This window comes from Platichthys flesus, chromosome 9 (genome assembly GCF_949316205.1).
Source record: "Platichthys flesus chromosome 9, fPlaFle2.1, whole genome shotgun sequence".
In the NCBI taxonomy this organism is placed as follows: domain Eukaryota; kingdom Metazoa; phylum Chordata; class Actinopteri; order Pleuronectiformes; family Pleuronectidae; genus Platichthys; species Platichthys flesus.
The window spans coordinates 9,387,225-9,403,215 of NC_084953.1; the positions used below are offsets into that span (position 1 = coordinate 9,387,225).

The 15,991-nt window shown below is 45.8% G+C and overlaps 1 protein-coding gene across 1 annotated transcript in view; it reads right to left on the reverse strand.

Annotated features, from left to right (window-relative positions):
- The window catches only part of nr5a2 (nuclear receptor subfamily 5, group A, member 2), a 61,760-nt gene that overhangs the window by 17,851 nt on the left and 27,918 nt on the right, over positions 1-15,991 (reverse strand). Inside the window, exons 5-6 of the mRNA XM_062394892.1 lie at positions 7,143-7,262; positions 3,605-3,752 (exon numbers count right to left, since the gene is read on the reverse strand). Of these exons, the coding sequence (XP_062250876.1) occupies positions 3,605-3,752; positions 7,143-7,262 (268 nt within the window). The remainder of the gene's footprint in view (positions 1-3,604; positions 3,753-7,142; positions 7,263-15,991) is intronic.

Below are 15,991 nucleotides of genomic sequence, written 5' to 3' on the forward strand. Positions count from 1 at the left end.
CTCTGGTTCTCCTCTCAGCTGACGAGGACTGGCAGCACCTGTCTCACCCAATTACACCTGATGGGGGTCTGACCCGCTGAGCTGGGTTAACTGGTGGCTGGCTGAACACTGCCTGACCTCTGTCACTGAGGCTGCACACACATGCACATGATTTACTGTTGAAGTTCATCAATGAAGCTTTGTTATTTTTCACTTTCCATGGACAATGGGGGATTTTTTAGGGCTAGTAAGCAGATTCTAAGTCATGCGATATAAAATAACTCATTTTAGGATGAGCACTTTTCCTTGTTCCTTGAAACAAAATAGTGTTTCATATCAGGAGATATACCGAGCTCAAAGACACAGGGCTGGGAGTAATTCAAGTTCAAAGTTGGAGGACGACAGTTTTTTTTACCACTTTTCTCTGAGTTTGAACGTGAGACTCGTTCGTCACCTCCGCTCTGCTGCTCTGTCACCTGGTCACATAAACAACAAGCTGTCGGTCTTTCTATTAGGCCTGTAAGCCTTTTAAAGAAAATCAAAGACCCATTAACAGTCATCCAACAACATACAACACCTCGTAGTAATCCTCCCCTGAACTCTGACCCCAAGCAGCATATCTCTCTCTCTCTCTCTCTCTCTCTCTCTCTCTCTCTTGCTCAACACCCAACACACGCAATCATTCCTCAATGTCCAACAAACACTTAAGAGATCAATGCTCCAAGAGTGATAATCTCCTCCTTGATAGAAAGTGAAATACTTCACTTAAAGACAAGAAAAGAGTGGCAGGGGGACAGAGAGAGAGCGAGAGAGAGAGAAAATATAAAATATAAAGGTATAAAGACAAGTGTCTCCCCTCAGCTGGAGTGACATCTATATCCCTGTCTTTATCGACAACTGGCTTAACTAAGAGCTCCGCTGGCAGGGAGGAGGTGACTGATCGTCCGTCCACGGGAGGAGGGATGGAGAAAGAGAGGGTTGAAGATATGGGGAGAAATACTGAGAAGAAAAATATGAGAATGATAGGGGCAGAGAGAGGAAGAGGGATAAATACAGACTGCATCACTACCTCCATGACTCACACGGGTGAGGTGGTTGTAGTAGACGAACTAGGCATAAAGTATAAACTATAAAGGAGAATTAACACTGGATAGTTCTGCCCAACCACAGAATACGTTCAATCATATTTCATATTAATGTACAGTGCATCGGTTTCTACAAAATATCTATTCAAAGAAACTACGGTAGAGTTAAAGTTACAGTTGGGGTTGGAGAGATATTGTAATCAAAGTTAATTATAACACCAAGTCTTGCTTGACTGGTTCATAAGTTCCCACAGTGGTACGGTTGCTGGCCTGGGGTGAAGATTCATCAATAAGGGTTTAATTCTTAGCTTTGATAACCTAAGTCGTATTTACCTTATCCTAAAAATGAACCTATGGAACAGTAGGGATATAAGATAATTCTTATACCAACCAAAAGTCTGGCTATGTATTGTTTAGCAAGTTGAAAGTTAAGCCACAGGAACCTTTGTTTAATGGGTATAGAGAAATATTGTATTTCCACTTGAGGTAAATATTTAAGGGGACATGAAATCTGGTCTGTCCACACCTTCGATTTCCAGCTTCCTGAAGAACTAGCATACTTATTTCCTTGCAGTGGCACAGTATATTGGCCTTGGAAGTAAATTGTATAATTGTAAAAATGATTTAAGTATTAGTAGCGGTTGTAGCAGCACATGAGATAGGGATAGTTGTCCTGAATCCTTAGACAAGTTCAAGTCACTGTTTCTAGCATCACAGTGTTAGAGATGAAATAAAGCTAACACGGAGGGAGTGTCATATTTTTACTCAGTAGAGTCAGTGCAGAGCTACTCTCACGCTTTATTTCACTGCAGCTCTAATTGTTGGGCACAGGCAGCTGCTGAAACCTCCACACACACACACACACATGATGCATGAACACACGCCCGCTTTCCCACTGCCACACACATTATGCACGTTCCCTCAGGTAAAACTTATCTCAACCCTCCCGCACACACTCGTCTCCGTTCAGCTGTGTGTGTGTGTGTGTGTGTGTGTGTGTGTGTGTGTGATACTAATCAAATCATTTCTAATCTCCCGGCTTTACATTGCTCGGGCGCCTCCCCCTCTCCCCCCACCGACACCACCTCCACTTCCTCTAACGCTGATCCCCTCAGCCAGCTCTGTACGGCGCCCGGTTGTCAGGCTCCTTTTGCAGGAGGCCTGGGCGATGCCGGAGAACAGGCACTGCCGGGGGCGATACATATCCCTCAGGTGAGCCTTTCATTATGGATGATGTTTCTGCCGAATTATTTAGACCCTGAGACCCAGCAACACCCACAGCCCATTGAAAAAAAACACTGCACATACAAAACACATCCACTCACACACACACACAAACACACATACGTACACACGTACACACTCTAAAGCCAAAATGCAATCCACACCATCCCTCCCTCTCTCTGAGCTGTAGCACCAAACAACACTAACACAAACATTAATCCTGCCTGATTGCCTGGGTGTGTGTGTCTCTCTGTGTGTGGTGTGTGTGTGGGTGTGTGTGTGAAGCAGTTCATTAGTCGCTCTCTCTTTGTCTAAAGAAGATAAAGAACTGAGAGCGTGACCTTTGTGGATTAAAGATAGATGTATGTATATAATCCAGAGACGCTCTCGATGCCAGGTGACAGGTTGAGTGGAGCTGCCTCAACATCACCGGCCTCAGTAATGTAGGATCTTAAAGTAAATTTGGTCGAGTGTCTGTCTGTGTGTGTGTGTGTGTGTGTGTGTGTGTCTGTGTGTGTGTATGTGTGTGTGTGTCCCTCCCTCAGTGGCCATTTGTTGCAGACTTATTAGGAAAAAGACAGAGATGACAGTCTCCTGGCAATGTCTGACCTCGGTTTAGAGAGCACGGAGCAGATTTGGGAGCACACACACACACACACACACACACACACACACACACACACACAGGATACCCTCCTCTTCATCCCTTAACTCATTGGGCTACTTATCCCTCCACCCCGCTCCCTTCCCTACATGATCCCGTGGGCTCACCTCCACCTTTCCGTCTCAAATGCTTTGCGATACCCACCTGCAACCAACTCCTTCTCTTTCCCACAATCTCATCCTTTCCTCACTCTTCTGCGAATAGAAGAGGAGGTGAGGAGAAATATCTGGGTACCAAGTGGTGAAAGGAAGGAGAAATGATCTGAGAGAGAAAAATGAAGTCTCCCGAAACGAACCACTTCTTCTCATCCTCCTTCCGCATTTTCTTCTAGCTCATGCTCTCATTTCATCTTTCACTCCTCCCACTGTGCGTAACATGTTACATGTTACATGTGTAAAATCTTCCATCCTCCCTGTCTTTCTTTCCTGGAAAAGGACCACACCTCCTCTACTTCCTTCCTCCCTCACTTTTTTCTCTCACTGGTCTTTCCCTTCCTCCCCTCCTTCCTCTAGTTCTCTTGCCAGTGCCAAACCTTAATCCTCTCCTAAAGCATTCGGCTGCATTTGAATTTAAATGTAATTGATTGGCAGAAGGCTCTTGCAGTGCGAAGGGTCAACCCAAAAACTAAAGAAGAAAAAAGAGAGACTCTCACCCATGCTGAAGAGGACCAGGAACTTGAGGCAGACAAACTCCCGTTGGTCGAGCTGCAGCGAGCGCAGCTTGGCCACCAGCTCCTGGGCGTGGCTCAACAGGTTGTTGAGGGTGGCTCCGGCCTGTGACGCGATCACTGCATAGTCCACCTGGAATCAGCAACAAGGGAGGGGATGTGAGAAGAAGTGCAAACTGCTCGGTGCGATCTACAGACTTTCATTGATTCCTGGATGTTGCCAAAAAGATAGAAATCTGTTTGGAAGCAGTAGACTCTGAACACAGAGTCCACGCTTTGCTCTTGGAGGGTGAGAAAACAAGCTACGGAGGACAATGTTTTTTAACAATGAATCTGTATTTTGTGAAAACTTGCTGATGGCGAAGGGAGAGATAGATAGAAAAGGACCCATCCTCGTTTGTTCTGACCCGTCCATTTAAAGCACACACACTCACACGCTCCTTCCCAGGTGCACTTCCTAGCTGCAGCTGCAGCACATTTGTCTGGGAGGCAAGTCCTTCGCTGCCACTCACAGTAAGCAGGACCATATGAAATTTTTATATTTATTGACAATTCATTATCATAATTGACTGTGTGAGGTTTCCAGGGGAAGGTAGATGTTGGCGTGCGCAGTTCCTAAAGCTCGGGGAGGTGGAAGGTCCCAGCGAGCTCCCATTTGCAATTAAAAGCAGCCTGGATCTGGAATTTATTTATCGTGTAAATAGGAAGATTGCAGCTTGTTTTTCATCCGTCTGAGGACGAGGGCTGAGTCGAGTAAATGTTAAAAAATCTCTTCTCCTGTCGTCTTCCCTCCCTCTCTCTCCTTTTCTTTTACTACACTAGTTGTTTGTCCCTCTCTCTCTTTCCGCCTTCGAGACGGTGAGAGTTATCACTCTGTGAAAAAGCAGACGCTGCCCCCCCCCCCCCCCCACCCCACCCTCTAAGGTGTCAATCAATTTACATAAAATCAACTGTGCATGAAATAACTTCATCGAAGGATTGGACTGTTGATAGTGATGCCTTGGGTTATTGCCTTCTATAGCCCCAAGTGAAAAAGAGAGGAGGAGGGAAAGAAACCTGCAATGATGTGGCTACAGCCGACTTAGCACTAACCCTGGTGACCTGTGTATCAATCAATCAATCAATATGACTTTATTATCCCTTCTGGAAAGACTTAGAGAGTAAATATATGAATAAAGCTTCAGATCCTAGCCCATCATGAATACGATCCTATAGCTAAACATTGAAGATGAATGTGGAGGGTGAGAGTGGTTGGACGGGTACAGGGGTTTGATGTCGGTAGAAAGTGTTTGAGCACAAAGAAATCTGCGACCGGCTGCGGGAACATCTGTTTTTGCATTTCTGCTCCATTTGAATTTCATGTGCACCAGGAGCACCGTGCTATCAAACCATCAGCTTTCCACATACGTGGCTGTGAAGCTGCGAGGCCTTGTTTAATCATTCAACACTTCAGTCTGTGTCATTTCATGTCTGCATGCATTAGCCCAAAATTCACCACTCTGGGTTTGATCCAGGCCTCCCGTCTTCAACGCCAAAACTCAAATCAAAGCCAAACTGGTGACATGTTGAAATATAGGACAGACAAGTCATTAGCAAGCGACCAGGATAAGGACAGGAGGAGCAAGACGGAGACCGAATGAGAGGCTATAACAGTAAATCTGCTGGTAGCCTGGGTTTCTTGTCAAAGGTCAGAATGAGTGCAGCACATGACCGACGAGAGAAGAGGAGCGGCTTGATTCAAAGCGAAACATCTGTCTCAACGATCCATCTCAACAGATCTTCTCTCTCCATGTCAGAGGGTTCCTCAGAAGAAGTGAAAATATCTGCTAATGTACGATTCGAGAGGCCTGATCGGATCTTTTCGGAATTTATCAAGAAAAAAAGGAATTAACCCTTCAAAACCCAGCGCCCCAGCCGTGGATGGGTTTGGCCTTGTTAGTGCTTCTGCAGGGGAGATGTTCCAGCCTCCGTCTCCGACCTTGACAAATTATACATTGTTTGAAAGCTCAAAGTCTCCTGACGCCATCGGAGCAAGACATTTTAAGACCATCATATCAATGCAACAGCTGTTGACACGGTATTGGTACATTATTTTCTGGCTTGAGCTTGTGTGTGTGTGTGTGTGAGTGTGTGTGTGTGTGTGTGTATTGGTGTGTGTGTGTGTGTGCGTGCAGCATTTGCTCTAGGTGATGCAGCTACTGTGGTCTTAATATCCCTGGTGTTATCACTGTGCTGTCACCCCTGGCCAGGCAGAGAATAATAGGAGATAATGAACTGTTTCAGATTCTTTCTCTCTCTATGTCTCTCTCTCTCTCTCTCTCTCTCTCTCTCACACACACACACACACGCACTCGCTCCACCAGCTGTTCATTATCCAGAGTATGCAAACGAAACCGCCGACCTGCACCTCCCCTGACTATCGGTCCCTCCTCCCCCTCCTCCGTACTTCTCTAGTATCTTCAAGCTGCCTTCTCCTCTACGCCTCATCATCTCCTCCCGGATCCCTCCTCTTTTCCTGTCCTTCTTCCCCCCCCTTCATTCCCTCACCTTGTTTCTCTCTCCCTTTCCTTCCTCACTCCTTCACGCCCTTTGCCTCGTTTTCCTTTTTCCTCCCCTCTGCTATTATTGCGCAACCATCCTCTTCCACTTCTCCCTAACTCCCTCCTTCATCATTTCTCCCTCTGTTCAACACCTGTTACAATCCTTCTCTTTTCAACTCTAGTGGACATTGCCCCCTTGACTGTACTTCTCACCAGTAGAAGTACTACTTCTTACTTGGCAGTCAGTACTCTCGAAAAAAAATCTACCCCTGACCTTGTCTTCATTCAGAGTTAATAAGGGGAAGCACTTACATATTCAAGCACTTCCAATATTTAGTCCAATGTCTTCTGTTATAAAACATTTTGTTGAACAGCAACGTGTTGGAGAACCTGTCGATCAATTATTCATAACTTATCATCTCGCTGACAGCCACAGGTCAGAGGCTTGTTCTCGCTGAGCAGTTTCAATTCTTGCCTGTTAGTGTGTTTGAGTACACTCTACATTGTGCACTTTTCTGCCTCGGTTGTGTGTTTGTATGTGCATGGGATCAGTCTCTGTTGCCAGCTCCTGGTTGGTGTGATTTTATTTGTGAATCACAGGATCCTGACAGATTAAGGATTTTGGCCATTTGGGCCCCGGGCATGAGCTCCCACCAAAAAACAAAAAAGAATAGCTGCCCACCTACTCACTGTGCTGTGTGCTTTACTCATTCACAGTCAGCGTCTTCCTGCTGAGAAAAAAAAATTGATTCTACTGGTGACATTAGCTTATATCTATAATAATCTATTTTTAATGAAGCAGTGACTCCTGTGTGGCTGAGGGATCAATAACGCTTTAAGGGAAACGTTGAGATGTTGCATCAGTGGTTTTCCCCCGAGGAGCCACTGATGCATGGTTGGGGGCCTTTTGTAGAAAGAAAAAAAAAGAAAAGAAACAGTGGATGGAGGTAGAGCTCCACGTTTCCAGAGTTTAACCAACTCACCTGCTGGCCGGTGACTAGCAGGATGGAGCCCTCCTTGGCGTGCATCACCTGCCGGAACACGTGGTCCAGGATGAGGAGTTCGCTCCAGCAGTTCTGCAGCAGCTTCATCTGGTCGTCCACCTGGTGACAGATACACACGTCAGTTAGCAACTTTTCTATTGTCTGTATTTTCATCTGTAACAATGTCAGATGTAAAGTTTTTCAGTATCGATGAGAGCCTGAGCAGCATCATCGTGAACTGGCACATGCTCCCGGGGAATGAAGGATTATGAGGCGATCCAATCAGACGCCGCATGTATAGAACAAACATCTCCTTAATGTTTTTAATCAACCGAAGATTTTTTGGTTGCGTTATTGTGCTTTTTTTTAAAGAAGAAACAAATATATATACAAATATATATATTCATAATGTGCTTAATTCAGTCTTCTATTTGTATGAATTGTTTACTAGAACAGTCTTTTCTCCAATAAAAAAAGTCCAGTCTCCTGTCCTCAGAACTAGAAGTGGAGGGAATGCTTTCGCCTCAGCAGCTTGAACGCATCCCAGGCAGCTGTTTGCAGGGGGAGTCTGCTCACAGGTCAATCGCTATTGATCAGCTGCACACCCTGGGCATTGTTTTTTTCCAACCTTACACAAGCTCAAAAGTCCCCAGCATGCACTGGGAAGCTTTCTCATGTGAACCTCTCCACACTCAGTTAAGCACTTTGCTACGTGCCGGATTTTACAATGTTGCAGGGTTTATCTGTTTGCCCATTGCCAGCAGTGTCTGACTGATTCCATAGATGGTAATGATTAAGTAGCCACTTATTCCCCCCCCCCCCCCCCCCCCGCCCTCTGAATGCCAGCCGCTGGCTCCCATGGACCTGCCAGGTGAGCATGGGAAGCTGTCACAGGCGAAACAGTGGATTTGTCCCCAAAAAAACACCAAATACAACCCCCACTATTGTAGCTGCGAGTCTCTTCCCATGCCCGGCTGTGTTAATCATTACTCCGCATATCCACACTCGCAGAGAGAAAAGGCCACATTGAGGAGGAAGGAATGAGGAAAATGTATGAGAGCTTCTTTCTTCTCCCCCCCCCCCCCCCCCCCCCCCCCGTTTTCCTATCACCAAACATTGTGCTCTTTGTGGTATCTTTGGGAATAATGTTTCTCTCCGGGCACTCTGCGTTTTCTCGGTGGTGATGTGTGTTACTTTGTTGCTTCGGGTCTGTGAGAACCGTCTGAGCTGTTCATCACCAACTGGCCGGGGGGGTGAAGAATGTCGGATCGATGTTGTAAGTTTGCGACGCGGGGCAGGTGCAGCGGGAACGCCACGCGGAAGGAATGTCTTTGCCGTGCTGTCTGGAAAAGTCGTACAGGGATCCGTTTGTTGAGATCTGCAGCGACCTTAGCCGCTAACGTGATGTCAACTCCAGGGCTCCAGGCCGTACGATAAGAACTGGTCTGCGGCTCAGTGTAGTGCTTGTTGACTGGGATTGTTTTGACTGGTGATGGTGTCAAACAGTGTCTGTTTACCACTCAGGCAGTCACAGCAATAACCGTGCACAACACTGACTCTGCAAAATCATATCGGCCACCAACGCTGGAGGACACAAACATATGGGCGGCTGGTTTCTGGGTCTTTTGGGACATTTTATCCGACATTTAGTAACTGCACTGGCTATGATTTAGGTCATTTATAGTTAATTTCCTCCTTGTTTACTGGTCTCTTATCCCTTGTTTGCTTTTCTTCTGACCTTCATCTGACCTTCTCACCAATATGCAGAAAAGTGGTTCAACCTATCTCATGAATATGACTGCCCTTTCATCATGCCTAGAAAATAACTTTTTCCAAAATATGAAAAAAATAATCTGGTGAAATTGTGCAGCAGCAAATCTAAGAAGCAACTTTACAGCGTCCTTCATCTCCCATTGTTCTTTTATCAGTGAAAAACAAAAAACAAAAGTACAACAAAGCTCCAGTGACCTTTTCCACCATTTCTGACAGCGGCCCGGCCTCTTTTGTCTCCCGGTACTTCATTCCTATACATCAATTTATTTTATGTCCTCATCCTCGAGGCGTCTCACATCCAGAACAAAAGTAAAATTCAAATGCCTTCATTAAAACTATCAGAACCCAAAGAAGGGTCTTCTCCCCAATCTTCTCCTCCCGGTCACTCCATCTAAGGACCCTGGAAGCTCATGTAAGTGCGGGTGTGTGTGTCTTTGGGTACATGTCTCTTCAAAGGACCCCCCCCCCCCCCCCCCCCCCCCCACTGCACGTCAGTGGAGCTGGCAAGTGTCGGGGTCCTCATCAAAGGGCTGTCCTCACTCTGCCTGGCTGGAAGCTCTTCCCTGACAAGAGGCCCGGGTCATCAAAGAGGGGCAGCTCAGAGGGGACGATGGCAGCATAGACGAGAGCAGGGGACACCCGCCTGGAAGAGGGGGACTGGTGACAGACAGACGGGCGAGGGGGTGGGCCAGGGGGCTGGGGTTCAGCCCGCTGACCTTTTAAGTGCCGGCGACACGAGCTGTTTCCCTGACAAGCTCTTCCTTTGCTCTGTCAAATGAGCAACATTCGTGGCGCCTGATCTTACAAATTCGGCTGCCTGCTCGCTCAGATAATATGAACCTTCTGACACGGAGTCGACGACCCGTCCATCTCCTGATTTCACACGGCCGATCTGAGCCCTATCTCGTGTGCAGGGAAAAGAGTCTGTAAAACATGGGCCGATTGCCAGTGGCTGATTTATTCACAATACGACACTACAAAGTTCAAACAGGCAGCTTGTTGAAGTCCACGGGAGCAATAAAACAGATGATCAGTTTGGCTTGTTAATTCTTATCTCAACACATAGTCACGGAAAATGGAGATAACGCCGCTTGTTTCTAGTTTAATGTTTTGTTCTCGCAAGGTTGACTCAATAGGAAACAATCTATGTTTTGTTTTTGTTTCTCACTTCCCCACTTTTCCAAGTGAAACAAAACACACCTTTTATTACGGCTATAATAGTTTTACATTAAACTACAATCATAAAAAAATCCAGATAGGAGATTGTTTATTTTACTGGGATCATAATAAAAAACATAGAAAGTCAGACTAAGTTTTAAAGCTAATCTCATCTCAACGTGAAAAAGAATATGCATTTATTTGTTGGTGTTGTTTCTGGGTCGGACCGGGCGATAAACAGTAACACCTCAGTATGAGCCCCAACAGCTTGAAATTCAAAGAAGCAGCTCCAAATTTCACACACTCATAAATATCAGTCCCCTAAATATTTTCCATCAAAATCCTCTTGATGAAATTCTTCCACGAAAAACCGTGAATGAAATGCTGAAAAACGCCCTGAGAAGGGGAAAAAATATAATCCTGGATCTGCCCCCTGATCCTGATCCAAACCGAAGTTTAATGGATTCTTCCCTGACCCCAAACTGCATCCTTCCCCTGAGTTACCTAACATGGAAATTACCTGAGATCCTTCTGTGGTTTAAAGACACAAATCCAGCCACACAATAACAATTTAAGAAAGAAGTTCACAGCAAAATATATGGTGCACTTCACTTCTTTGGTTTCCACTCTTCCATTTTTGACGATCCCAAGTCTCTACCTACCCTTGGATGGAGCAAAACTCATTATAAGGATTTAGTATTTAAGGTTCACGCTCATGCAGTAAACATGCTCCCCCCCCCCCCCCCCGCCAAAAAAAACCCTGCTTCAAACTGGCCTCAAATTCCACATTTAAGGCTACTTTTCAAGGTGTGATCTATTTAATATTTTAACGTCATCACCCGTGTTAGCTTAAAACAAAAAATGAGAGACACACCAAGCAGGAACTTCTACACGCAGCAGCCAGCAATGAAAAATACATATCCTCCAAGAAACCAATTTAACACCTTTATGATCGTTCAGGCGAGTGGGATCAATGCCCGGATCAATCGCTTAGCCCATAGCTTTTGTTCAAAACCACTGGCTGAGATTAATGGGATTTTCCAGAGAGAGAGAGAGAGAGTTAGAAAAAGAAAGCGAGCGCGGGGTGAGAGGGGGGGAATGAAAGTGTCAGACGGGGAATGAGAGAATGAGAAAAGACTTGGGGGAAATTGAGAAAATAAAACAGAGTGATTAAGAGCAGATATTCCCTCCATTTCTGGGCAAATGTAAATTAATTGGAAATGGAGTATTCAGACGCTGGCCGACAAAAGCAATGTTTATTCATAGGCCCCCGCTAAGAGTGGAGCAATTATCATGGTGTGTTGAGTCAAAACAGGCCAAAGCAGTCGAGTCTTTTTCCTCCTTTCTTGTGGCCGGCTCTTGGTCGAGTGCCACGAGCATTGTTCAGCTCCGGAGCGTACGGCGGGCTTTAACGAGAGCACACAGCTGGATCTGATTTTAATAAGTAGTTCCATTTTTGATGTGGCCTAATGAACAGATTAATGGAATCTCCTTCTGTGGAGCCTTAATGAACGGAGGGAGTCGTGTGTATTTTCTGACGCGCGGGGGGGGACAGACACACACACACACACACACACACGCACAGACGATGAGTTTATCTGCCTCAAACGACTTGTACATAAACAATAGCTGCGCTTCTGTCTCCGCGTTTCTCCGTGCTGGACCAGAATCAATGGTGTCTGGGAGTACTACAGGTGAGGTTTGAAGCCCACATCAATGCTCCGGCGTCTCTAGCAGCCCGTCCTTTGGTGCAGTCCTGTATTGGCATCTGTTCGCCTTGAGCCAAACAGGCCCTGTATCCACCTGGGAACGGGCATTAATTCACCTAGAGTGGCGCCCGTTGTTCTCAGAGCGTTGTTGCAAACACTTAATTATGTCGCGCCCGAGTTGTACTGTAGCTCGTTTCCAGTCCAGTGTGGTAATTTAATTGAGGAGAGACTCGGTGTGGGGTTCCATCAGCGACAGCAGGATGATGTGCAAGCAATTGGGCGTCAGGAAGTGGTTTGTGGAAGCACATGCCATCCTGTTGACCTAAAATCACATTTTATTATGTAATTACTACATTATTACCTATTTCTTGTTATAAAAAAAACAATTTTAAAGGGTTGTGAATTGTCCTTTAAAACAATCAGGTCGCTACTGAATCTGAAGCCGGTGTCTTGTTTTAGGGCAAACGAAGTCGCAAATGCTGACCCGACCGCAAATCACCTTTTGGCAGCCGCAACTTTCAAACGCCACAAATAGAGTTGCCTCCATCAGAAAAAAAAGGCGGCGTGAGTGACAAAATCCCCAGGATGTTCCAGTTATGTGACCTGGTTGGTGGGGGGGGAGGTGGTCCTTGGGGGGGGGCGTCCATGTTCCTGTTGTGCAGACTGTAGAAGTGTATGAGAAAATGCTTATCCCCTTTGCACACACCCCCACCCATCGCTCATCTGCTGCCAAACTCTCAAGCTCTTGTTTATCATCTTAGCCACAGTCCACCCGGGCCTCGGTCCTAAGGTTGGCTGGGTGATAAGAATGCTGGGAAAAGGAGCAGGTGGCAGGTGGTGCTGCTCGCTGAGTGGAGGAATGATAATACTGGTGATAATACACCGAACAACTAGATTCACTGAAACCAAATCTGTCAGCCAGTGGACGAGGTTTGGACAGAATCTGCTGGTTTCAAATGAAACACCAGTAGGTCACCAGTGGCCGGTTTGATAGTGGACTGACTTTTAGGACTTATATAGAAACAAACTCAAATGTACAGACAGTTAAGACTTAACTCTAACCCTAACCCTGGGTTTAACTGACCCAACATATCATATATCATATACATTATATATTTCAGACAGTTTAATTTTTTAAACTTCATATAATACAGATTGATCCTCGGCCAACTTGGGCAACAAACTCAGAAACAAATCATCAGGCATCAGGAGAAATACATAAATGCATCCATCTCCTGTAGAGAATATAAGCTAGCACACTTAGCATCAGCTGGATACCACCGGCAGTGATTTGTAACATGAATGCCTGCTATGTGTCTCTGTATACGATATGTATATCATTGCGTGCTCATCAACATTTCACACCAGCACCTGTCTGTTGGTGCCTGCTTGTATCTCTAATCCAACATATCAGGTAGTGGAGAATGCCGGTGGATTTATCTCCCACTGAGCACACAGAAACCCTAGACTGTTATTATGTCCCTAAACAGCCATAGAGATGCCGCGGGGCCATCTGTGAGCTCAGGAAATATCACCATTGTCACAAGCGGGACCTGCTGTCTGAAGCGTGAGCGTTTCCCTGACTCGGAGGGACGCTTTCCAAGAAAGAAAATACTTATATGGCTCCGTGAACTTTCTATTTTAGTCTTTAGAAACACATGTACTCGGCAACGTGTTGAGCATATAGGATAACCAGGGTTTTCAACAATACTCGTTCACTCAGAGAACTGGGGAGCAGGTTACACGTCAAAATCATGTGGATTTGATTTATGTCTAACTCTGAAACCAAAGTTTTGAAGAACAACTTGAGAGAACAGAGGTCATACAAATTCCATGAGTCTGTTTTTTCCCCTGATGCATCGTGCTCGACATCATGAGAAGTGCCACGCTACCAACATGTCAGAAACTTAGTTGTTTTTTCCAGTTTAACATTTTGCACGATACAAAAATCCCTGCTGCACGTTTGTCCCAAGTTGTAAAAAAACAATAAATACACAAATCTTTATGGCCAAATTTACAGGCCAACACCCTGAAGTTCAATGTGCGTCATACTATTGCCCCTGAAAATGGCAGCGTCAGTGTCTAGACTGGCAAAATAGAGACGTTAATCGTAGAAGTGCGGTCATGTTTCCATTGCTCTTTATTGGAGCAGATAAATACCTGTGTCTACGGCCGAGTCATTTGACCTGGGAGCCAATGCCCATTGTAACTATTCCCGTTGCAGACAAAAGCAGATGTTAGTGGGTCTTTGACCACAGGAGAATGGGCTGTAGTGTATTATTGAAGCAACATTTGACACATAAAATGGCCTGAAAATGAAATGTCAAAAGTCAAAGGTTATGGTGTCACGGGTGTTTCTGTTGATTGTCTACAACCCTCTTATTCTCTGACAACCACTCTGCCAGGTGTTCTGAGTGAGTGTGTGTCAATACACTGGGTTGGACTGAGAGCAGAGAGCGGTTTGCACGAGCGGATGAATGCAGAGTGTGTGTCAGAAGGAATGCTCCAGTCTCGGTCTGAGTGTGTGTCCACTTGTGCATGTGCCCACGTCTGATCGATAGTGCCGGGGCACCGGGATCGATCGGTTCCCACAGTGACTGCATTAACAGACTCTGGAGGCTGACCTCTGACCCTGAGAACACTCTGCTTTCGATTGGCCACGCTCACTTCCTCTCACCGTGTCCACGTCTTCTCGCCCGTCCTCACGCCCTGACATTCATCCCCTTGTCCCGGGTTTGTGAGAGAAAGAGAAAACAAAAGCCGAAATGCTCCATTTATCTCGTCGCCCCCCCCACGTCGGTCCTAAACACAGCATCTCTTTGTCCTCAGACCTTGTTGAGATAAGAGCAAACAAGGGGCCAAATAAAGTCTTTGCCTGGGCCTCACCTCAACCCAGTGGCGAATCAGGCAGCTACAGATACAGGAAATGCAGGAGCTGCCTATTCCGGCAGACCAGAGTTTCTGCACTTATAATAAATATGTGAGAAGATAATAAATAAAAAACACAATCTTGAAATGACAGCTTTTACAGGTAAAAATATTGGATCACTGAATGTAAAGTTAACGCGTTAGCTCGTGTGAGAATTCGAGAAAAAATCCCGGCACGACATTCATGAGGCAGGAAAAACAAAGTATCTCTTTGGTTCTGTGCTGCACGGGGGAACATGTCTTGTTTTCTCAAGGTCGCTGACGATAGCAACAAACCTTCTTCTCTGTCTGATATCAGCTCTGGGATTTGAGCACGGAGCAAGCGCGGCCAAACTTTCCTATTCCGTTTTTACTTGATGCATAAGCATATGAAAGAAGGCAAAATCAATAAGGTGAGAGAACGGACCGGTGAGAGGCAAGACATGAATTTCAATGGATATCTTATCATGCATGCAATGTTTATTGTTGTCTGCCACGGCTCGTCTCTTTTGCACAACACCCTTCAGGTAACGTCTGGCTTTGAGCTCTCCGATGTAAGCATGATATTTCTGGAGGTCCACGTGGCACGGTGTCAGAGGGAAGGTGAGTTCTCCAGCTATCAAAGGGAAACTGCAGGAAAAATTAGGTTATGAGAAAGGAACGTATGTGCAGTTGCCTCATTTCTGCAGAAAGTTAATCCATGAGTGCATGGCTTAAAGGAATCCATCTAGATCTTGAAAGTTATTGTTTTCAGGTTACCTCAGAAGTGAACTACCTACCCCCACCACACACACACACACGTACACACACAACACACACACACACTCTCGTACTCTCCCACATACACACAGACATGAAATCTCAGGGCTTAGAGCTAAGAAGCTATCAACTAATTATCAAAAACACAGAGAAGCCCTAATCAATTATTCACATGAACATTAGACTGCTAATACACTTGCAGCCCAGGGAACGGCATCTCCCAAAAGTAACCCTTCCTCCTCCTTTGCTCCAACACGTACACACACACACACACACACACTTGATGCAATCATGTCAAGACCTGCGTAGTTGCACAGACACACACATACAACACACACACACACACACACACACAAATGCCTCCTGCTCCCTTCCCGCCACTCCACTCTCTTCCTTCCTCCTTCCCCTCCCTACGTCAAATGCAGAGAGAGAGAGAGAAAACGAACGCCATCCAAATGTAAAAAGCAGTTGAGCTAGAGCAGGCTGCCTATAAGGCTCCCGGCTTGGAAGGTACTGATCATAGAAATCCTATTGATCCATCAG